At 37.0% G+C, this 23,772-nt stretch overlaps 2 protein-coding genes and 1 non-coding gene across 3 annotated transcripts; all 3 read right to left on the bottom strand.

Moving 5' to 3' along the window:
• Positions 1–212: 212 nt before the first annotated feature.
• On the bottom strand, positions 213–2,804 carry LOC132792195 (uncharacterized). Its single transcript, XM_060801451.1, is given in 6 exon segments — positions 213–837; positions 839–1,231; positions 1,233–1,732; positions 1,787–2,128; positions 2,443–2,529; positions 2,599–2,804. Coding segments are annotated over 6 exon segments (1,824 nt in total). The 5' UTR covers positions 2,699–2,804; the 3' UTR covers positions 213–435.
• Positions 2,805–6,553: 3,749 nt separating this feature from the next.
• LOC132790783 (uncharacterized) lies at positions 6,554–7,292 on the bottom strand. Its single transcript, XM_060799475.1, has 2 exons — positions 6,803–7,292; positions 6,554–6,742 (listed from the first exon to the last, which is right to left on the bottom strand). Exons 1-2 carry the CDS (start codon positions 7,146–7,148, stop codon positions 6,618–6,620), a joined length of 471 nt encoding a protein of 156 aa, XP_060655458.1. The 5' UTR covers positions 7,149–7,292; the 3' UTR covers positions 6,554–6,617.
• A 12,944-nt stretch (positions 7,293–20,236) lies between these two features.
• Trnar-acg (transfer RNA arginine (anticodon ACG)) lies at positions 20,237–20,309 on the bottom strand. The gene has a single exon. It is a non-coding gene; the product is annotated as a tRNA-Arg (tRNA).
• Positions 20,310–23,772: the final 3,463 nt, after the last annotated feature.

Genomic DNA, 23,772 nt, shown 5'->3' with positions numbered 1-23,772 from the left:
GCGGGCCACACGTAGACAAGATGAAGGAAGCTGCAATGGCAGCAGGAGCTAAGGAAGCTAAGGGAGGAGGAGTAACTGCCTGGACCTCGCACAGATTCCGCAAAACGTTGGAAAACTTAATTATTTCGTGCTAGCTGCTGGTTTTGGCCATTTCAGGACACACACACACACACACACACACTCGCACTCACACATAGCGATGTACGGAAGCAGAGACTGAAAAGTTATTTATTTTATGGTCAAAAGTTACTTTCTGCTGCTCCCCAGTTTGGTGGCTACACAATTTACTGGAGCATAACGCATAAATCATAAACTATGTAAACGTGGCTCTCGTGTGTGATCTTTCTTTCTTTCATTCGTTTCTTATTTGGCGATGTAGTTTTTCTAATATCCTTGAATTTTAATTGTGGTCAAAAGATAGCTTCACCGTCAGCTTCAAGTTTCCGCGACCTGAGCAGCCACCTCGGCGGCAGCAACAGCGGCCATTTCAGCAGCAAACTCTGATTTCAATTCTCGGGCACGTGACTCGCTGGGATTAAGCATCATGACGGATCCTTTGCCTGTGCCTCGCATCATTGAAGTGCGACTAATCGATTGTCTCACTAGCGACAGATTACTTAACTTGGAGGCCACCGAGCCAGTAACACTGTTCTCCCGTTTCTTTATTGCCTTGACAAGCGACATATCCGATTGTTCAAAGAGCACCGAGTCACGATAGAATTGCGTCTCGTCGAGCTTTCGATTATACATCCCGGTCGGATTCTCACGATCAAAGTGCAAGTCCGGTGTTATTTCGCTCTCGGTGACTAACACACGAGCTCCCGGTATGGGTAAAAAATTTAAAGAGACGTTTGCGCAGCTTCGGCATATATGTATTACGCATATGCTCAGGCACATGATGCAGCCGACTAAGCATTTTCGATGGTCTCAGCTCCAAGGGATGATCGACGAGGCGTCGTTCGATCGGAAGACGCTCTTTGATGGCCTCCAGCTGGCGTGCGGTTAGTTGCAGAGGACGTGCACCATCCTTCCAACGCTCCTGACCACTCAAGAAGGCAATTTTCTTATTGTTCCGCAGCTGCTTGCGAATCACTCGCTTGGAAACACAATTGTAAACGATGCGCGGCACATAAGGTGGCACCGGAAAGTCACGGATTGAGATCGGAAAATGTCTGGGATTGACCAGCATATTAAGGTATTTGCCATCGGCAAACATCTTCAATTGTTTCTCTGCCTTTTTTGCCCTTTACGATAGGTTTCTTGACCTGTGGCTTGGGCTTATCATGTTTACCTATCTTGAAGATATGACCATGCCCATGACCGACCACATGTCGCCAGTCCGGCTCGCAATACTTGCGAGAATTTATGCGCATATACGGCAATCGGCGAAACTTGAAACGTTTCTGTTTCTCAATCATTACAGTCAGACCCGGCATCGTCTTTTTACCCCTCTCGCAACCACAAACATTCGGATAACGAATGTCATAACGCCCCGGACCTGGCTCGAAGCTAATGTTGCGTCTTATGCGAAGACTACGACCGGTTGGAATACATGACTGCGGTAGAAACAAGTGAGGATTGTCTAAAGTGGTCTTGATGACTGGCTTCATATTGGCATTGATCTCGTAGACATTAGTGTAAGTATCAGTTGGACCCGGATCGTCTGGATTGCGCCAGCATGTGGTTAAGTCGTTAACCATGGCACGAGTGCTTGGACGATGATCTCGAGCATCTGCGAAATGGATTTTAAGTCAAATTTTGTTGTGGAATGTATAGCCTATCTTACTGGAGAGAAATATTCCTTTTTGCTTATTTTCCGGCTTGAAGAACCGCTCTATTTCCGACGGCATCTCGTAAAAGCGTGCTCCAGGCGGTTTTATGCTCACCCGACTTTTGTGTACGTGCATTTTGGCAAACACTGATCCCTTGGAACCCATCCGACTCTTATATGGTTGCGGTAGCACTCCATATCTATTTGGCGCTTGATGATAGCTCCGCCAGGTGGAAAGTGAACGGTCACATTTCAGTGGACGTTGCTCAGGATATGGTTGAGCTGGTTGCTTCTCAAAACCGGTTAAATGCTTATAATGTGCATACGTAGCGCTGCTGAATTCCTCCCCACGATTTTCTATAAAGTTAGTGTACATTATGTTAAAAGATTTAAACCTCCTTCGGACGAGCAATTCTTGATTGATACTTCATGAGCGATAAAAAATCAGGTTTCAATTAACTCTCATATCTTTTTTTCTCGAACAATTTGTCACACTGTTGAGTTACCTTATTTTTTGCTTTCAAGAAATTTTGCTATTAAAAAATACCAAAGAAAGCGACTCTTCCTTCGTCACTTCTTCACTTGTTTTAATCCATTTAACACATACTTTCTAAAAGTGCAAATCAAGAAATGCTCGTCTGAAAAGGTCCAATAGATCTAGAAACACAAACCTTGCTGACAACGACTATTGTAGTGTGCACCCGCCAACTTGAATTGCTTCTGAACACTATCCAAATTATCTTCTCGTATGCGATTGCCTTGGAAGTACTAAGGTTAATAATACAACCTCAAACATAATAATGTTTGAGCGCATCTTGCAAACTTACGAGACACCATAAAGAGTGGTAAACTCATACGAGTCGCAACGAAATTTTGCCTATCATCGAAACACGTTTTCTTGTCCTTGTCCTTGTCCTTGTCCTTCATTTTGCGTATAATCTCTTGTATATTTAGTTAGAGCAAAAATTTTTAAAATATGCAGAAAAGTTAAAAGTTTATATTGTTTTGCTAAGCTGTGAGTTTACTACGACTTCATTATAATTACACTAAAATGACAAACGAATTTCAAATGAAATAACTGTCAAGCTAAACTTTAACTCCGACTAAGACTTTATATTAAAGATAAATATGTTGTGAATGTTGTTTATAGCTGTTTAAAAAAAAATTAATACAATTAAAAAACAAGTAAGAAAGTTACAGTCGAGTGTGCTCGACTGTGAGATACCCGCTACCCACTTTTAATAAAGGCAAATATTGCGGTATCATTTTCAAAATATACCAAAAATACTTTAAAAATACTAAAAATATACCAAATGGTATGTTTGGTATATCGATATAGTACACCATTCAAAATATACCATAGACGGCACAATGTACCAGATTGACGGCCAAAGCAACTCAGACCCTTAGTAAGTAGGCGTTTTTGCCCATACAAAAGAATTTCTTAAATAACTTCCACAATTTGTATCTGATCTCAACCAAATTTTCAGGAATCATAACTAGTACAGTAATTATTGTATATACCAAAATTCGTAACTCTAGCTTTAAAATTACGCTTGTTATTAAATTTTTTGATTTTCGGGGGCGGAAGTGGGCGTGGCAAACATTTGAAACAAACTTGATCTGCGTGCAAACATAACAAATGCTGTCGAAAAATTATAGCTCTATCTCTTATAGTCTCTGAGATCCAGTGTTTCATACGGACAGACGGACAGACACACAGACGGACATGGCTATATCGTATAGGGTCGGAGATGCCTCCTTCTACCTGTTATATGGGCAATTCTCAAAGAAAGGTAAACCACGACCGAAAAAAAAAATCTTCACATTCATCGTATTTTTTTGTATAATGTCATAAAGAAATATCCAAATTTTGATAATACAATGGATCCGTAGCATATCTCGGTTGTTTTTATAAAAAAAATTTGCCTGCAAACTGAAAAAATGTAATTTTTTCTCTTTTAGCTCCTTTTGTATGCTTTTTTTTGTTTTATTATTTCGCAAAGAAAACATATGATATGTTTGCTCTTTTTCTACCAAATCTCTTAATAGCAATCCAATAATAAGATAAAAAATGCAAAGTGAGCGAAAATATGTTCAATCAACTGTTTATTTTTATTTTGCTTCTTATCTATGTTCAAATCGTACGTTCGCGACCAAAAACATCATTTTATTGTAATTGCTCCGCAATAAGTGCAAGCAGGTGAATGAAACTTCTCGTGTTAAGTGATTTTGGTATATATATTAAAAATATAAAAATCGTTGGGGTTACTCAAACCAATCTTTTTTTATTGATTGTCAAAGTAGCGTACGTTCGCGACCTTACCTATAAGCATATGTCGATTTTTACTAGCGTCGCATGGATTTAAAAAAAAAAATTTTTTTTTTGTTTTTGTTTTGAAAACTATGTCGTTTGCAGTTACTTATTACTTGTTAGTTATTACTTATTATTTATTACATATTTTTCTTGCTATTAATAAATTTCAGTACAAATTTCATATTTAATAAAAATTTTTTTTTTTGCTTTTAAATGTTATTAGACACATTAAATTGAGTTTGTTTTGTTTGTTTGTTTTGTTTTTATGAAATATGAAGTTATTAATAAAAAAAAGTTGTGGTAAAAATAAAAATTTTATTAATAAAACAACATGGAAAAATCGTACGTTCGCGACCGTACGTTCGCGACCGGAACTTAATTAAATTAAAAATAAATAAATGGAGATATTTTCTTGGGAGTAGACTTAATAGAAAGCTACATGATTCTACTTTAAAAGTAAAGTTATTTCTTTAAAATATTCCGTCTCAATTCGCAGAGTTTTGCATTTTACTGTATTAAGCCAAAGTCGACTTCCATTTTGCGTACGTTCGCGACCGCATGTTTTTTTGACAATATTATGAAAATTAAAAATCGATAAGCCCCATAATTTACACTAACCAAAGAGCTATACAAATGCTATCGAAGAGTAAAAAAAAAAAAGTTTCAGGAAACGTTTGTTTTCGATTTTATTTTTCTAATTTATCTCGTACGAACGTACGTTCGCGACTTTGAGAAATGCCCATATACATTTCCTGCCGGCACAAAGTTATAATACCCTTCTACCCTATGGGTAGCGGGTATAATCAGCATAAGTTTGCTTTTTACAAACAAGTGAATTTTGGTATATACTATAATTATTATAGTAGTTATGATTCCTGAAAAGTTGCGATCAGATAAAAATTGTGGAAGTTATTAAAGAAATACTTTTGTATGGGCAAAAACGCCTACTTACTAGGGGTCTGAGTTGCTTTGGCCGACAATCTGGCACATTGTGCCGTCTATGGTATATTTTGAATGGTGTACTATATCGATATACCAAACATACCATTTGGTATATTTTTAGTATTTTTAGTATTTTTGGTATATTTTGAAAATGATACCGCAATATTTTGCCCTTATTAAAAATGGGTAGCGGGTATCTCACAGTCGAGCACACTCGACTGTAACTTTCTTACTTGTTTTAATATAAGTTTAAGTATAACAATTTCTTTATTTGTTGTACTTAAATTAAATTTAACACTAAATTAACAGATAATAATATATTTTGTTTCTGAATGTAAAATATTTTAATCATTTTAAAGTAATTATTTGTTGTGTTCCGTCAGGAACGTTTATTTATAATGAATACCTGGATACCTTGATTATTTCATTTGAAATGAACTGAAACTAGCATTCTGTTGCATTGCATGTAAGTTTCATATTAACATTCGAGATACAACAAATTAGATTATACTTATATAATATATACATTAGTAATGGAAATATAAATTTAATTTGCAAGCCCCCGGATATTCCTTGTCTTGTTACTAAAAGTCAATTGAATTGTTGCAAATCAAATAAATGATTTATCATTAATAAATAGTTACTTTATCCGATACCAGTTTCATATATGTATCTTCGCTGGCTTTTGTGGCCACTTTGTTGATTGACTGGCTCTTAACTATGTCCTGTTGGCCACCATTTTTTTTTTATATCTGTTGTCCTGCACAGCCTCAGGCTGAAGCTGAGGCTGCCTTTTTGGCTGATTGCCAGAATTGCTGCATTTAATCGAATTAATTAATGGCACATTTCACATTCATCATTTACCCGACTGCATATTTTTCATTTCGTTCTTATCCCGCTTTGTATTTTTATTAACCTATCCCCCAACTCTGGGGACCCAACACTTGTAACACCCACAAAAGCTCCTATGCTGATTGCAATTGTAATGCAGTTGTGTCTGTGTGAGTGTGTGTGTGTTTGTGTTTGGATTTTTCGCTGGGTATTCTGTCTTTATATATGTTTTTTTCTTTTCACTTTTTTTTCGGTTCGAATCAACGAACTGCAAAATTCAATTGAAAATCGTTGAATGCAAGTTAATCAGTGCGCTTGGCTACGCTAATTATGCGGCCGATGAAAATCAGCAAATACATACGAATGTACACAGATAAATCTATCAATGTAATATACGCATTCATATAAATATACACACGAGTACATGTTCATATGTGTACATATAGCAATATGTTATATGGGGAAAACAAATTATTGTTGTCTAATGAGTTGCATCGCAGTTGGCTTTTGTGCTATGGTAATTATGCATAATGTACTTAAAGGATATGAGTGAATGAATATTTTCATCTGAAAGCTTTTTAAATATAATTCTTAAATTGTTTCAATATTTAAATGGCGCTTTTATTCGCTTTTATAGAAATTAGTTTTCACAACTATAAAATACAGAAATAACACTCTGCGAGTTATTGATATAAATCTTTATTCAATTTCGTCAATATATATACATTTATTTTTTTAGATGCTTAATCTTAATATTTAATTTCTTCCACGTGGAGCTCCTCGATTCTTATGTGCCTTCTCAGCCTTTTTCTTGTTGGCTGCTTCCTTCTTTTTCTTGTTTTGCTCCCCTTTAGCCTGCTTCTTCAGTTTCTTCAAATTGGCTACATTTTGTAAATGAATTGTACTAAAATCCAAGCGACACTTATAATACATTGACTTACCTTTTACATATTGGGCAGTAGCCAAGTTAACAGGAAGCGGTGCACACTTAAAGCCAGCTGGCGGTGCTTGGCTAAGTTTAATAAAACGATAGCCAGTTGCGTAGAGCATGCCCAGACAGGCTTGTGCACGAATTCTTGTCTTGGGCCACTTATCAAAGTACAGATCCTTTCGCTTTACATCCCGCAATTTTTGTCCCTCAATATCGCGCCAATAGTGCATGTACTTTGGAGTAAACTCCTTGTTGGGCAGCTTCCAACTGTGATATGGACCATATCTTTGATAACTGCCCCAGCAACCGGGCTTGTCCACGTAAAACCAAACATCTGCATTCGGATAGATCTTCATGATGTCGAAAAACCTATTGGAAAATCTATGAGAATCTTGTTGATTCCTTAACAATTTTACTGAAAAAATTTATGAAAACGAAATCGAAATTGATGGATTACGGATAATTTTAAAATATATGTTAATAACTGGCTAAAATTCAAAGCATACTTTCTTTATTTCAACTCTAATCATACAAATTGCAAATAGAATGAATAATCTTTTGGGATTCCGTTGCGGAAATTTTCGTACGTATGAACAAAGAGAGCACTGTGAAGGTAACAAAAGAAGAACTAGGAAAAAAGGATTGCCTATCTAATAAGGATATTAGTATTTTCACTGTTATTATTTGATAGTTTTATCAATAATCTTAATTTAACAGTGATCTCTCATAATGTTGACCTTGTTTATTGTAATTGAAATGCTAAATAATAAATTTATTTAAAATTAACAATAACAATAAAAAGTATCAGTTGGCTAGCTATTATTTAGCTCACACTATATGAACGCAGTCTAAGGACAATAATATCATAAGTAATTGTTAAAATAGTTCATTATTCTAAATTCCAATTTATAAATTATTCATGAATATGTAAAGTTTTGCTTTAACATTGCGGAGAGCGTTAACTGAAATGGCCCAGTTGACAGTTGCTAAAAATATCCGAACTCAATGACCAACTACACTAAAAGCTAAGCAGGCACTTGATGCCAAAGTTAAGCTCATTAGATTAAAGGCCACTCACACACGCACATACACATATATATATGTCAGTACTTTGGTACAAAGGTGGTGCCAAAAACTGTCAATTAAGTTTAATTATTTTATGCTCCCAAATGGGGCCAGCGTACACACACAATCACACACAGAGTCGCACATACACAGCAACTAATGTGCAATGTGAAACACATAAAGGCTTCGTCTTATGCAAGCGTTTCAAACTCAACAGGATTGGGTGGGGAGGGGGATAAAGGGAATGAGTCTAAAACTGTCTGCCTGCCGCTAAGCAAAGTCAATTATCCCAGCAGCTTTGATGCAAGTAATTGGCATAATGAAATTTTCTCAGTCAACGACAAGGACAACCGCAAAGAATAGAAGCAGAGGCAGCAGCAGAAGCAGCGACAGCGGCAGCCGTAACCATAACCGTATTAGCATATCAGGCAGAAGCAAGTGCGGAACCAAACCGATGACAATGACAGCGTTTGCTCGTCATCATCCTTTGCCCCGATAAGCCGAGACGACGCCATACTTTTTTGCGTATTGAATAAATATTTAAACAGTCCAACAGCTGTCGCACAATATTAATAGCAAACGCTGCCAACCACCACTTGAACTTTAGCAACACTCATCCTCGTCCTCGTCCCCAAACACCTTATCCTGCCGTTGTGTTGCAGCAAACTGAGAAAACACTGCTGACTCGGGCCCAGTGCAAATATGTTGCCACAAAATGTTTAAATATTTTATAAGCCAAAGGCATTTGCTGGCAGTGTGCAGCAAAGCGACAAACCGTAACCAAGTTGCAATGCTCCCATCAGCCAACAACAATTGCAGCTGTAAGCGGATAAGGCCAAGTTAACTTCTGTTCAAATCGTCAACAGCAAAATCTAAGATATAAACATGAGTTATTTAAAAGGTTGATGCAATTAAATACTAGAAATACCAAACGCTGAATATATAGTATATATGTACATATGTTGTAGTATATCAAAGTGCTAAAATAGCTTACAAGGTGTTTTTTAGCAAAAGTTTCCGTATTGATACCCTACATACTTACATATGTATATATATATGTATATTCAGCCAAGATACATTGCTCTTATAGGGTATTTTGTAGCCCATCACTGGCGACAGTTGTGTTCTTATTTGATTCTGTTTTGTTGCCCAGCTCGCTTGGCATTCCCTTAATACCATGAATTTTCGTTGGTTGCATTTCAACAAGGGATGCATGCGCTACCATTGTCTTTGGTAGCTTCAGCTTCAGCTGCTGTTGCTGCTTCTGTTGTTGCTGTTGCAGATTGTGGCAATGACGCTGGTGGTCCTGGTGTTTTGGGTGATGTCCCGAACAGCTTTACACGTAGAGAGTGGGTGGCGCCTGTTTGCGGTTTGCTGCATTCTTTCGTTTCCCATTGCATATGAACGACAGCGCTCAACACTTTTTATCGTTCGCCATCGCCATCGCCGGTCTGCTACTTATTATAATTTTTTTTATTCGCTTCCCCTCATTTTTGCTTTTTTTTTTGCTTTTCGCTTTTTGTTTTTTGGCTTTGCTTTGCTGCGAGTAAATTTCCATGGGGGCTTAGCCGGAGTTGAACATGTTGTTGAGTTGATTTGATAGCGTGCGAGTGGCGCTTACAAGTTGGGGCATTGGTTTAGTGTGCATGAGCGCACTAAAGTCTGCTTCAAATGCTGCAGAGTCCTTGCAGCATCTCAATGCATTTATCTCCGATGTAAGCAATATTTAAAATGACTATTAAGCGTATATTCAAGCGTTACACTGGTAATTAGTTCGAAAAAAATGAAAATAGTTGCATTTTGAGTTTGTAGATTTTCATTTTAATTATAGCAAGAGAATTCAAAACACAAAAGAGAGCAGTCGAGAAACAAAATACAATAATTTAGTATATTTGGAATATTACTATATAAGAATCACCAAAGTGACAAAGACTACTTCAGCCATTACACTTGCTTTTTCCCTATTTACACACAAGTAAGAAAGCTACAGACGAGTGAGATACCAGCTACCCATTTTGCATAAAAGCAAAACAGTGCGATGACACAAAATATACTAAATGATACCGAAGGTCATATGTGGTATATCAATGAAGTCCCAAGTTCGAAATTTACTACAGAGGTCAAAATATATCACATTATCGTATATCTAATAATATACCGCAAGCAAACCAAATCTACCGAAAGACATATTTGGTATATCAATAAAGTACTAAGTTTGAAATATACTATAGAGGTTAAAATATACCATATTATCATATTTCTAATAATATACCGCAAAAATACGAAAATATACCGAACGCAATATTTGGTATATCGATACCGAAGGTCATTTTTGGTATATCAATGAAGTCCCAAGTTCGAAATTTACTACAGAGGTCAAAATATATTTATTTATCATATATCTATTAATATACCGCAAGCAAACCAAAATCTACCGAAAGACATATTTAGTGTATCAATAAAGTACTAGGTTCGAAATATACTATAGAGGTCAAAATATACCATATTATATCATATATCTATCTCCCAAAATTCAAAAATATAAACGAAGCCATACATTCGAAATATACTATAGAGGTCAAAATATACCACATTGTCAACCAAAGCAACTAAGACCAGATGACAGTAGGCGTAATTTGCCATACGAAGTATTTCTTAAATGTCTTCTAGAATTTCTTTCAGATCGCAATCAAATTCTTAGGAATCATAAATTCTATAGTTATTATTGTCTATTCCAAAATTCGCGACTCTACTCTAGTGTTTATACAGACAGACAGAATGATAGGGCTATATCTATTTACTTTATGGTCTCTTTCTACCTTTTACATATATTTCCTGCCGGCACAAAGCTATAATACCCTTCTACCCTATGGATAGAGGGTATACAAATGTAAAATGACTATTAAAACCAAATTAACTTTAAGCTTCAGTACAAGACATTGTTCATGTGTGCTCATCTTCAGCATTACCTTCAAGTATTTATAGTGCTTTCTATCAGCAAATTTATAATTGGATTTGATTCGCCAATATCTCAAATGCTTGCCATTTTATCTCGTGCTCACGTATAGCTTGTTCACAGTAGTACGAGTATGTGTGTGTATTTGCGCTGAGCTTAATGTACAGCCGCATGCAATTACTTTGTCGGTGGTTTCGGGTTACTCGTGCAACTCGATTGGAACAATGCTGTCAACGCTTCGGCATAATTATGTCGCAAAAAGATGCTTCATGGTTATTTTTATCGATGCGCATTAAAAGGCTTTTAAAATTTATTGATATTACCAACTCTATTAAATTATGCCAGGCAGCCAACACCCTAGAGCTGAGTATGGCTTTTCCTTATACTTATTTTCCATATTTTCATGGTTTTTTTTTTTGCTTCCTTCTCTCATCTTTTTTTTTGTTGTTGTTGTGTGCTGTATTTTGTGAGTGACATGGCAATGGCGACGAATTTACCATGTCGTCAATGGCAACAACCGATGACTGGCAGCCAAATTGGCAATGCCAAAAGCAGCGCTCACGACATCGGCGTCGATGGCAAGTGCGACAGCGGCTTTTGCTGTGTGAAGTAAACTCAATTTGTATAAAAATTCTTGTAGTTGCTGTTCATGTTTTATATAACGCACAGCCAACAACAACTAACGTAATAATTGCAACAATAACAAAAACGTTAGCAAGAAGATTTATTGTTTTTATTTTATACAGCATAACAAAAATTAAAAAATATTTTATATATATTTTGCGCAACGTAAAGCTTATTGTGCTTGGGGGTAAATTAATCCACAAAGACAGGTTTGTAAGCATTCAATGTACTATAGTTTATTATGCGTCTGCACACGTGGACACACACACTCACATAAGCGTTGCACACACATGAACGCTTTTTTGTACGTGCTATAAGCTGGAAACTTCGATGGCATCCATGGCGTATGATTGATACATTTACACTCTGAAAGCTCTCTATTTAATATAAAGCATACTTTTTGAGGCCGCAAAAAGAGTTTTTTATACACTTTTAATAGGGACTACAAAAAGTGCAGATACGTAAGCTAGTATCTTAACACCACATATCGAATACTCATAACGAAAGTTTTATGTGTTTTTTGCGCATTTATTTTATATGTAGATTTATCTGAAATCTTTATTAAGTCATATCGCCATAACACAGTGGGCATACATATATTTGCTTCCTGTGGAAAGTTCGAAGTTCACTACTTTGAGTGTCAAATTTGAAAGATAAATTTATGCCGAAAGACTCATACTAATTGGTATATTCTGTACTTGTTGGTATATTTTAAATGTACTAGTCTACCAATGTAACAAATATAGTATTATTTAAGTATTTTAGTATAGAATGTTGTAAGAATAATACCGCATTGATTTGCGTTTATTGAAAATGGGTAACGAATATCTCACAGTCGAGCACATCTCTATTTACTTGCTTAATATATATGTAAATATTTTGTACGCAATTCTAACAGCTGAGATTATTTAATGAAAGGAAAAGTAGCAACACAAATATACCCACTGTGAATCTAGTGACAGCAAGATATCTGACATGTACATATTTATTTACATTAAATCTAGAACCTTTCTTAATAAATGCATTTACCTATATATTTATTGTATTATATATATAATAATATATTTAAGCTTAATAGCAAATATGTAAATACTCATAAGGCACAATATATGTATAATGAAATACTGTGCTTTTACGTTTTAATTACAATGTTGCACAATTTTCATATTGAACAGCAATTGGTAGATCAAAGAAATCACCAACTGCGCAATTTGATTGCCTTTGTTAAGAAACCCCAACAACTGACGAACAAGTTTCGCGAACAAAAACTCAGTTGCCTTGACAATGTGTGGAAAAAAGGAAACACGACTTCATGTTCATACATACTCGTATTACTACTATATATACATGCATACGAGGGTGGGCTGATAAGTAATCGGAATTGCTAGGAAAACCATTTTTTCAAATGCAAAATTTTTACCTTTCAAAATAATTTCATTGGACAGATATATCCGGAATTCAGCCATCTTCTCTCTACTTTTAATAAACTTTATTTATACTTGAGTCGACTATATTCAGTTTCAACTATTTGGAGCGCCTTCTCTGGTGGACCAAAAGAACAATACTTAGGTGACTACATTTGAATTTTATTGACAAAAAATACGGGAAATAGTATGCATTAAAAGTATCAATTTAGGTTTCAGTCTGTTGGACAAATTTTGATTTGAAATTATTATTTTAAATTAGGGATTTTCAAAGAAAACTGTGTCTTATTACAAAATAATATCACCTAATCTAATTCATTATTATCCTACCCTCGTATAACATACATAACATATAATATAACTCCACGGAGGATGCTCATGATACCTTTTTTCAGAGTCTTGTAATACAAATTAATCAATGCTAAACATTTTTTGAAATAATTGTACAAAATTTAAATTTCTCAAACGCAAAACGATTTGCAAAATAAAAGAAATAAAAATACTGTTTCCTTTAGTTTATATATGAGACGAGCGTAGTACAGATCTGAAAAAGGTGTTTCAGCAAAGGGTATCATAGTCTCGACTACACATATTATTTTCTCTCTTTCATTTTGCTTAGCTTGCACCTATTTTGAGGGAAGAGTTCTGGCCTATGCTCCAATCCGTTCCCTGATTGTGCCGCCTGGTGTTGGCATTGTCGGCATACGCGTATGTGGAAGATTTCATGGCTAAGCCGTGGCTGGCTGGAGTTGCACGCAAACTGCAACTTCCGTGGCAAGTTCGCCGTGCAGCCGCAGCTGCCATTATTTTTCCCCACATTCGAAAGAGATGGCAACTCGATGAGTGTGTTTTTGGGGAGTGAGAGTGAGAGTGAGAGTTAGTGGAAGATAGGAGAAGTAAGGCAATGTTGGGGTGCTACAAATTGAATGCAGCCGACATTTCGTTGAGGGCATCAGATTGCAGCTACCGCGTGCTGCATAATTTATGGCGGCCAACGGTTTACCCAGCGCTCTCTATCACACACACACACTCTATCTCTTTCTCTCACTCTTTCTGCAGCTCTCACTTTACGTTTCTTGTTTTTCATTTCGAATTTGTATTTTGCCTTTGACACCGGCCAACGGCAGCGTCAGCTACGTGGCACAACTCTTTCTCATCCTCTGCTTCTCATATGCTTCATTCCTGCCTGCTGTCTGTCTGTCCGTCTGTCTGCCTGTATGTCTGTCTGCTTTCGAGCTTTGCAGTTTTTTCGTGCCTGGGAGTTTGCGTTGTTCATTCGCATTGCCGTTTTTCAAATGTCTGCGCCATGTGCATGCGAAATTCAAATGCCCTCGGAAAACGTGAAACGGGTTCGGAGTCGTAGTCGAATCCGCAAACTGCTACTTTCGACACAGTTGGGGCAATAGCAATGGCACAATTCAGCGATAACCTGCGCTAATGAAGTGTGATGTTGCCCAAATGTTTGGCTTTTTTTCCTGATACCTTTTTTCATTTTTGTGTTGGCGCTGGAGGCGACCTAAGAGCGCCAATGCGTGCAGAATTACAATTAGCTTGACGTGATTGGGGTTTATTAAGAGACGGCTCATTTCAAAGTAAGTTGGGCTACTGATTTAACGGTTCCCTATTGTAATTGCAGCTTACATTTCGCATGCAAGTATCTGAAGCATACTTTTAAGCGCTGCGTAAAACTTAAATCAAACGAGCCCGAAAAGTCTGCTTACCAAATTTAAATTTCTTTTGAAAATTATAGCTCAATAGTTCCTTTAAATGTTTTGGTTTATTAAATAACGTCTCACTTAAAAGTTAGTTGTAATAGTGATTTAACAGCCACCTATTGTAATTGAATCTTATAAAACGGATGTAGGTAAAAATCTGCAGCATACTTTTAGACGTAGTGTAAAATAAAATCAAACGAACCCTAAAAGTATGCTTTACAAATTTAAATTTCTATTGAAATTTGGGTTTACTAAGAGACGGCTCGTTTCAAAGTTAGTTGAGCTACTGATTTAACAGACCCATATTAAAACTTTCAGTTCCCATGCATGTAAAAATCTGCATCAAAATTTTAGGCGCAGAGTAAATCTTAAATCATACGTATCCTAAAAGTATGCTTTACGAATTTAAATTTCCATTGAAATTGTTAGGTCAGTAGTCCCTTTACATTTTCCATTCTCTCTTTCTCGTTCTTTATGCCACGCTTTTCGACGTCTCGTTGCCTGTAGTTGAGTTTGCCTCTAAGCTAATTAACTCCATTTCAAATTCGCCAGCCAATCCAGCAAAAATATGTTTTAAATTAATATCAATTATCAACTAGAACTCTCAAGGATCCAGCGCACTCAGTTCACACTCAGTTGCCAGTTTCCAGTTGCCCGCTGCATCGTTAGATCAAGTGCTTGGCCCACTCTGCGACTGTCATCAATGCTGAAGTGCTTAATTATAATGCATATTTTTCTTTATACCCAACCATCGAACCAAGCTCATCCAACAGCAGCAGCAGCAGCCGTTCCACAACAACCGTCTTCATTAGCAAGTATTTTCCCCCAGGAGCATCCGAGGCGACAGCGGCGACATCTTCAGTACGCTGCAGAAAGGAAACTAATAATTAACACTTTTTACTGCCAAGAGTCGATAATTGAATTACAGAGTGCAGTCAATGGATCCCTAGACCCGTTGCTTGCCACTACTATATATACCTTCTTCTTTCCACTTGCCCTCCTTGTTCTCCTCCATCCAGCGAACTACCATTTTCATTTTCATCCTTCTCTTATTCTTATGGCTTCGTTGGCTTGTGCGCTTCTCTTCATTTTTTCATTTGCTTGTTCTTATTGCAGCTGCCAGAAAAATATTCTCAGTTATATGGCAGAAAATGCAATCGCTTATGCTAGTAGAAACAACAACGCAAAAGGCAAAAATTCAAATGCACTCTCCACAACAATAGCAACAACAACGATGCCAACAACAACAACAAAAACAGCAGGAACAACAACAACTTCGACGATAGCAGCAGCAACAACAAGAAGACGAAGCGTAACATGAAGAAACTCGATGACGATGAACCAAAACTGAACCGAAAAATAAGAAAAATGAGAAGAAGCACAAGGCGTTCCGGAATCTTGCATAAAAACGTTTAATTAAAATTCAAGAGGTTTTGTTTTCCATCTGCAAGTTTTTCTATACACACACACACACACACACACACTCATATATATGTATATGTGTTTGTATAGGGATTGAGATTGAGAAACGAGGAGCCAAAGCTATGCAAATTGGCGTCTGTTTTGGATCGGCGTTAATTACTTTGAAGTAAACTGCATGCGACCATTGCACGAGACTCTTCCGAGCGTAACGAAAGGGGGCGAGAGAAGAGGAGGAGGAAACGCTTCAGGGTCTGGCGTGGACAATGGCAACAATTGCATTGATGATTTCAGATTATTAAAGAAAGTTAAAGCAGTTCAATTCGACGAGACTTGTTAGCTCAAGCTTGCCAAGTTTGCGATTAATGTTAAATTAAATGTAAAATATTTGGTTGCTTGAGATACAACTGCAATTTTATATTCCATGTTGAAGATTGGCACTTGTATAAATATATGTTAAATAAAATAGTTGGTTCTTTATTTAAAATGTTTATAACTCAAACTTTTTACTTAGAGCACAACGAATCACAAAGAGTAAAAATAAATAGTTAACAAAATTTGTTCATCACCGATACATCAATAATAAAAGTGCTTATTTAGTATGTTATATTTGTCCTAATGGACTATTCAGTTTATATAACATACATTTCGACTGATTTAATTAAGAAAATAATTATTTAATAAAAGCGGTTCGTCCTGAAGCTTTCGAGTTCATAAGGCCAAAAAAATTGATGTTGTCGGGTCTTAGTTGACAATTTGGTATATTTTGTACTCTATGGTATATTTTCAATTGAATAGTATACCAAACATAGCCTTTGGTATATTTTAGTATCGTCGGTATTTTAAGTGAGTATATTTTAAGAATAATACCGCAATGTTAAGCTTTTATTGTGCAATATTAAAATTCGAAAATGCTTTCCCTAATAAAATATGATTTTATGTACATTATATAAATTAATGAAATTTTTAAGAAAATAATAATTTAAGCATTTTTTAAACGCCATTCGTAAACACACTTTACATACATTTTGAATGTTTTTAATTAATTACTTTTACAAATATTGAAACACGAAAAATGCTCCTCCCTTAGACATAATATAATAATGAATGAATAATGAAAGTTAAATTCAGAATTGAGGTCAGATGTGTTTGTTACGTATACGCAATGTTGACTTTCATTTATTTTAACTACATTTGGATATTGCTGAAACTCCATTAATAGTTCTCTGGTCGCCTTGAGTGCTACATTTGGCCACAAAAAATGCTAAGCAAACGTAAATTGCGAATGATAAATGCAATGCGCTCGACTGCCGTTAATAATTTTCTATAAATTTTCACACAAGTCCCAGAGCAGAGTGGCAGGGCAGTAAAAGCAAACAAAGAGGCAAATTTCCCAAAAATCCAATTTGCATTTCCATCAATAACAAAGGAATATTAGACGATGTGTTCAGGGAAAAGAGCGCGTCGCATTGCAGCGACTCAACGGAGAGGGGTGTGGGGGGTGATGCTGTGTTATGAGGCGCCCGTCAAAATTTACCAATCGTTAAAAATACTTCCTGTTTCCTGTGCGCCATTTTCTAATGCGCCGGCTTGGCATCCGCTTTCGCTGCTCCCGCTCCCGCTTCAGCTTCTGCTTCAGTTTCAGCTTCAGCTCCTGATGCTCGTTGTTTGAGTAGCCAGCCCCAATGCTGGCCACGTTCGCGTCCAGCGACGACCGCCTGACTGCCTGCCACAGTTAGTCATTCTCTAGCTGCTTTATGTAATTTATATCCTTGCTGCATTATCCTTTATTTACTTTACTTTTTAGCATTATACCAGTATATACGTATACGTACGTTTGTATGTATAGCTTTCAAGCAGCGCTGCGTGGCACAATTTATGTATAAAAATGAGCGAAATTGCAGAACACATTTTTTCCATTACTGAAAATAAATGTCGGAGGGATGCGACCAGCCCAGCCAACTGACTGACTCTTTTTACATGGCTCTGTCTCTGTATGTGTGCGTCTATGTGTATGTGTATGTGTGTGTGTGTGTGTCTGTCTTAGATCAGAAAAAATCGCTTCTCACTGATGAGCTTCAATGAATTCAATCAGAATTCATTTGAATACAGTCCGTGCATACCAAAGAGGCGAGATTAAGTGGCAAAGGCGAACTGAGAGGCCAGTGAAAGTGCGACAGGATAAGATGAAGTCAAGAAGATGGGAGGACAGACCAAGACGAAGTCGAAGACGAAGACGAAGACCAAACTCCTTATGAGCTCGGCCGCAATTCGCTTTGACTAATATGCCTTGTGGTTGCCCAGGAAGAACGGGGGAGACGGATTTTGCGCTGAGGAATAAGTAATCAGCGCTAAGTTGGTAATTGAAAGCGTTGCTTCGGCTGCGTTCGCTACTCGACGGTTCGCTTGGCGGTCTGAACTCTGCTCCTGTTCCAGCTCCTGATTCTGCCACAGCCACTTGCGGTTTTGCTGTTGACTACGGTCAAGTGTGGCATCGTCGTCGTCGTCGTCTCCACACTTGACTTGAGCTCTGAGCTCCTCGCTGACTAGCTTCGAGTTGAATGGAGTCGAGTTGCGGAGTAAGATGCGAAGAAGTGTGGAAAAGAAAACAAAACTGAAGTTGCTGCAAAACTTTGCTCAAGTAGTATGTGCAACAGCAGCTTAAGGCTCAGTTTTGGATTTTGCGGCTGCCTCCCAGCTACTTACTATCAACAGGAAATGTCAAGACGTTTCAGCAAGAACACCTGCAAGGACACCATGTGTGTAAATGGGGCGGCACAGGAAATGCCCAAGGCCAGACAAGCACAACAAAACCAAAAAATAAAAGGCCAACACTTGCGCACCCCACACACCCCTCGCACACACACACACACAACCTCACACACAAAACATAAGACAGATAAGCAGAGGTATGGAAAGCAAAGCAAAAAAGTTACAGCAAAGTATTCTGCTTTCGACTAACAGATACCCATTCTGATATAATATATGTGGTTTAAATTAGTAAAGAAATATTTTTAAGTTATATTAAGTAATGTTGATTATGAAGCAAAACTAAAGTTTGCTATATTTTAACTTTCTTTTAGTTGAGCTCAAAATTTGAGATAAGAAACAAGTTTAAATGTAATAAATATTTTATTTGTTTTTATTTTTCTTTTATTACTAATGGATGCACATTTTCACTGTTTACTTGTAAAGAGTTTAATAAGTGAACGCAGAGAAAAAACTCTTAAAAAAAATAAACTTTACTAAAAATAAAGTGTCAACTGAGCGCAAACTTAAAATCGCTATTAAATGAAAATGTGTCAAACCACATAACGAATTAAAGCAGCCCATGTGTTTAGAGTAGAAGAACACGTTGACTGCGACAAGCTCCCCCCAAACTTTGGAAGCAGACATTACGTAACATGAGGTTGCAAAAATTATGTACAAAGATTAAGAAAGTAAACCGTTATCTCGCATGGCTCGAGGCAATGCAAACAGTTGGGGAAATGGGAATGCGCCGTGTTGACAGTTTCTGCTGCGGGGTCGTATGTCGCTTGCTTGCTTCCTTGCTTGCTTGGATGGATGGGTGGATGGATGGATGGATGAATGGATAGATGGGGAGGAGAAACGAGGGGCGAAAGTGTAATGAAATTATATTCAGCCAACATTTTTGTATGTGTGCAGCAGATGAGTTTTGCTTTATGCGAGAGATTTGCTTATGCTTTATGTGTGGCAACATAAAATATTGCGAGCTAAAAACACGAAATAAAATAAAAGCAATTTTAGAATAAACGAAAAACGCTTGCTTAACTTTAGATGTGAATGAATGCGGGCAGAAAGCGAGCAATAAAATTTTCTGTGGCACATAAAATCCAAGACAACGGTGCTTACACGTTTATCTACAGGTAAGTTCATAATATGAAGTATTAATAAAACAAGTACAATAAAAGAGCAAAGTTTGTTGAATACAAATTTAAGCCGACGACTGTGTAAATATGGAAATATACATCTGTGTAAATATGGAAATATACATCAATTAGATTCATATGCGATTTCAACCGTCTTCCGACTTGTAAGAATTTACGGAAACTAACACTTATAATGTATTTTCTGTGTGGAATAGACTTTTTCGTAGTTTATAAACATATATTTTTAAAAATATATATTATATTTAAGACATAGCAATGTTTTTAGCAAAAAAAAAAAGTTTAATACTCTATTAATTTAACAAATAAAATTAAAAAAGCAAAAAAAAAATTCGATCCTGCCAGGAGTCGAACCTGGAATCTTCTGATCCGTAGTCAGACGCGTTATCCATTGCGCCACATGACCGTTGATACCCAAGCGAACAAAACACACTTTTAGTCGACAAGCAAGCACCGACCAATGAGAACGATCGCTCGTGTGCTTATCGCAGCTATTTATAGATGTCAACAGCAACAACACAATGAACGGAACATGAGAATGAAGTGTAAACAAATAAAGCATAGCGAAGCCAACAACAACAGTGGCTGACAAAAACGTTGCTTCATCTTGCGCTGAAATAAACTTTGATAGATATAAGTATGTAAATGAAAGAGAAGGGTGATGAAGATGGGCATTCACATTTTTGGCCACTTGAGAACTGGTTGCCGATTGACCGGCTGGCCAACAGTTTAAGCACAGCTACAGTAAAAACTCACCGTGAAACGAACAAGACATTTTTGCTTAAATGCGATGCCAGTTGGGGGAGAATTGTAGGAAAAGTGTAACATGAATTCCGAGTGATTTCCATGCGAATCAACTACCTGATATCCGTTTCCAATTGTCTGTGCGTCTGTCTGGATCCCACACACACGAGTGTGTGCGTATGTGTGTGGGTGACTGTTGTATCCGGTTTGCTTCGTTTGATTTTGATTCTAATTGTTTTCGTCCACCAGTCCAGAGTGCAGCCCCGTACACATTGCCAGCTCTAATCTCACTGCGAAAATTACCTGAACTGAACTGCAGGAAAACTTTATCCCAAATGGGCAAATAATTATTCGTGCAAACCAAACGAAACCATACCAAGGCAAACGAAACGTATCGAATCGAATCGAATTGAATCGTACCGAAGCCCCTGGGCGAAAATTAAGCAAATATCACGTCGATGGTCGACGAATGAAAATCAAAGACATGCTGTCCCCATCCTTATCCCCACAATGGAGCTCAGTTTGGATACAAGCGAATCCCCGTAACAAAATTCTTGCACAAAGTGCGTGTGAAAATCTCTACGTGTGTGCCTAAAGTTTTTCTTCTTTTTACCGACCTGTGTTTTGTGGGGGGATGAAATTAGGGGAGAAGTGTTCGGTGGGAGTGGGGAGGGGGGGAGGATATCTGATCGGAATCAGTTTGATTGTTTGAGGTTTTAATTACAGAGAGTGGATATTTGGAGAAGCTATCGAGCGAAGGAGTGCCAGACGAGGGGACAAGGCAAAGCTGGAAATTGGCACAAATTGTGGCTAATCCTGCAAAACGAAACTGCTTTGAGTTGCCAACAATACAAATACTCGTTCTATCGACAGTTTTCACTAAAGAAGCAAAGAACTTTAAACCATTTCAAGCTTAAATCTCTTGAATAAAATTGAATGGATATGGAAATTTGATTTGGATTCATATCGCATTAAAGCTGAATTTTTTTTAGTTACCCAAAATAGGAAAAATCAAACCGAAGAGCGTGACAACACCATAACAACTAATTCTATATAACTCTTTCTAATTCTCCATAGCAGAACTTAAGTCAAGAATAAAATTTAATTGGATTCCTAAGCCGTAAGCTTTTCCTTTCTTTATACCAGACTTCGAAATACTTTATAAGCGGTTTTTAGAAAGCAAAAGTATTTAAAAGGGTCTACAATAAATGTTAATTCAATTTAACAAATTATACATTCTCAATGATAGATAAAGAACTCTTATAATCAATATACTGGCAATATATATAATATATATATTGCCAGTATATTATAATATATTATATACATTTCTGCAAAGTAAGAAAACAAATCCAACAAATCATTAATATAATATTCCAAATACGTAGTATTATTTTATTTTTGTTAGTTTGTAGTATTTGAAATTATCAATGAGAAATATTGTTGAATTTATTAAATAAAATTAAGCAATTTATAAATTTAAAGTAAAATAAAGATAATCCTTAGTCACAGCCAACTTAAGATCGAGTTGGTAGTACCCAAAAAATACATTTATATAAAATGAAATAATATGATTGGAAATAACAAATGTAACTAAAATATTAGAAACTAATGTATTGCACATGTTGACAATGTGTTCTATTCAAATTGTACATTTTTCCAAAGCAAAAAAAACAAGTCAAACAAATCATTAATTGATCCCACTAAAGTAGGCATACATATGTTTTGGTTAATAGTAGTTGCAAACTAGTTGCAAACTAATGTGAAAGTAGTCGAAAAGGTTGAATGTTGTTTGCGCAAACTGTGACACAGAAACTTTTTTGCGCAAACAAAATCCAAGTAAACCCAATATGTAGTTAGTAGCAACAACAGCGGCAGGCAACTCGCTTTAACTTCGTTTCGAACTGCAGCGACTAAGCCCAGCGACCCGCAACCCTGCTCCATCCCCCTGCTTCAATCCCCTTTATACCCCTTGCGAATAGGGCCCCCAATAAGTAAATTGTACAGTTGGCGCAAACGAGTAAAGAAATCGCTCATGCAAAACTGATTGACTGTAACGAAATACAAAAAGCAAAGAACTGTAAAGAGAAACACGAAACTTGTTACAGTCGCTGCTGATTTTAGAGCCCCTCTTTCCACGACAACTCTCCGACTATGCGACTATATAGTAGTACATCACGCTGCCAAATGCCGAACCCACAAACCGAATACCCATTGCAGCAGTATATGCCCGTTATCTTTCTGCGTTTATTTATGTAGTTTGGCTGCTGCGCCCGTTCGTATGCAACGCTTTCATTACTCTTACTTTGTGCCATCTGCAACACTGCTGTGACCAGGGCTGCAATCGATAAATTGTTCAGCCAATGCGGTAAGCTTGACTCCGCACATTTTAGTATACTAGACAAGAAAACGAAATGGAAATACTAAATAAAATACTCTCAAATATGTGAGTGATCGATTTGATAAGAAATCGCTTGCAGCCCTGGTTGCAGTTGTCTGATTTTTATTGAAGAGAATATCGTTGGACTCGCTGATTTCTTTGAACTTTTTTTTTGCCGTTGCACGCCTTTTTGTTGGTTGCACAGTTAATTGAAAGGAATTGTTAATTCACAAGTCCTTGCAGCAACACAACCGTCTCCCCGTCCCCCACCGCAACCTTGGTTACACACCTCTCTCAACTGCTGTGTGTGTCTCTTTGTGCGTGATTGGTCGGCACAAATGGAGCTGCTTAATGATGACTATCGGCCGCAGGCGTTAACTGTACTTGCAATCGCCACTCGTCGTCTTTTGGATCCGTTGTCGGCACTTTTTGTGCTTCGCTTGATTTTTGCACTGCGCTGCGCTGCACCGCACTGCAATTCAATTATTTTAATTTTTTACCTCTTCACACATTCACACAGCTTGATGCTGGCCGCTGGAGGGCGACACGCACACTTACACTGTTCCAGCTTTTGTCGCTTTGTTTATTCCTTGACACTTATTTGTAATATTTAGTATTTTATGTGGATTATACAAAGCTTACATTCTGTATGTGTGTGTGCGTGTGTTCTGTAAAACTTGGTTTGACACTCGCTTTGCTACTTAACCGCAATAATTGCTCACGTTCTCACGCCCCCGTCTTCTAT

Source organism: Drosophila nasuta, chromosome 3 (assembly GCF_023558535.2).
Source record: "Drosophila nasuta strain 15112-1781.00 chromosome 3, ASM2355853v1, whole genome shotgun sequence".
Classification (NCBI taxonomy): domain Eukaryota; kingdom Metazoa; phylum Arthropoda; class Insecta; order Diptera; family Drosophilidae; genus Drosophila; species Drosophila nasuta.
This window is presented reverse-complemented; position numbering and strand designations above follow the sequence as displayed.

What these genes read in the sequence shown, in the direction of transcription:
- LOC132790783 (XM_060799475.1), bottom strand. Translation starts at nt 7,148, where the DNA reads ATGAAGATCTATCCGAATGCAGATGTTTGGTTTTACGTGGACAAGCCC. An exon ending in TACTGCCCAATATGTAAAAG is followed by an intron (nt 6,743 to 6,802) that starts GTAAGTCAATGT and finishes TACAAAATGTAG; the next exon opens with CCAATTTGAAGAAACTGAAG.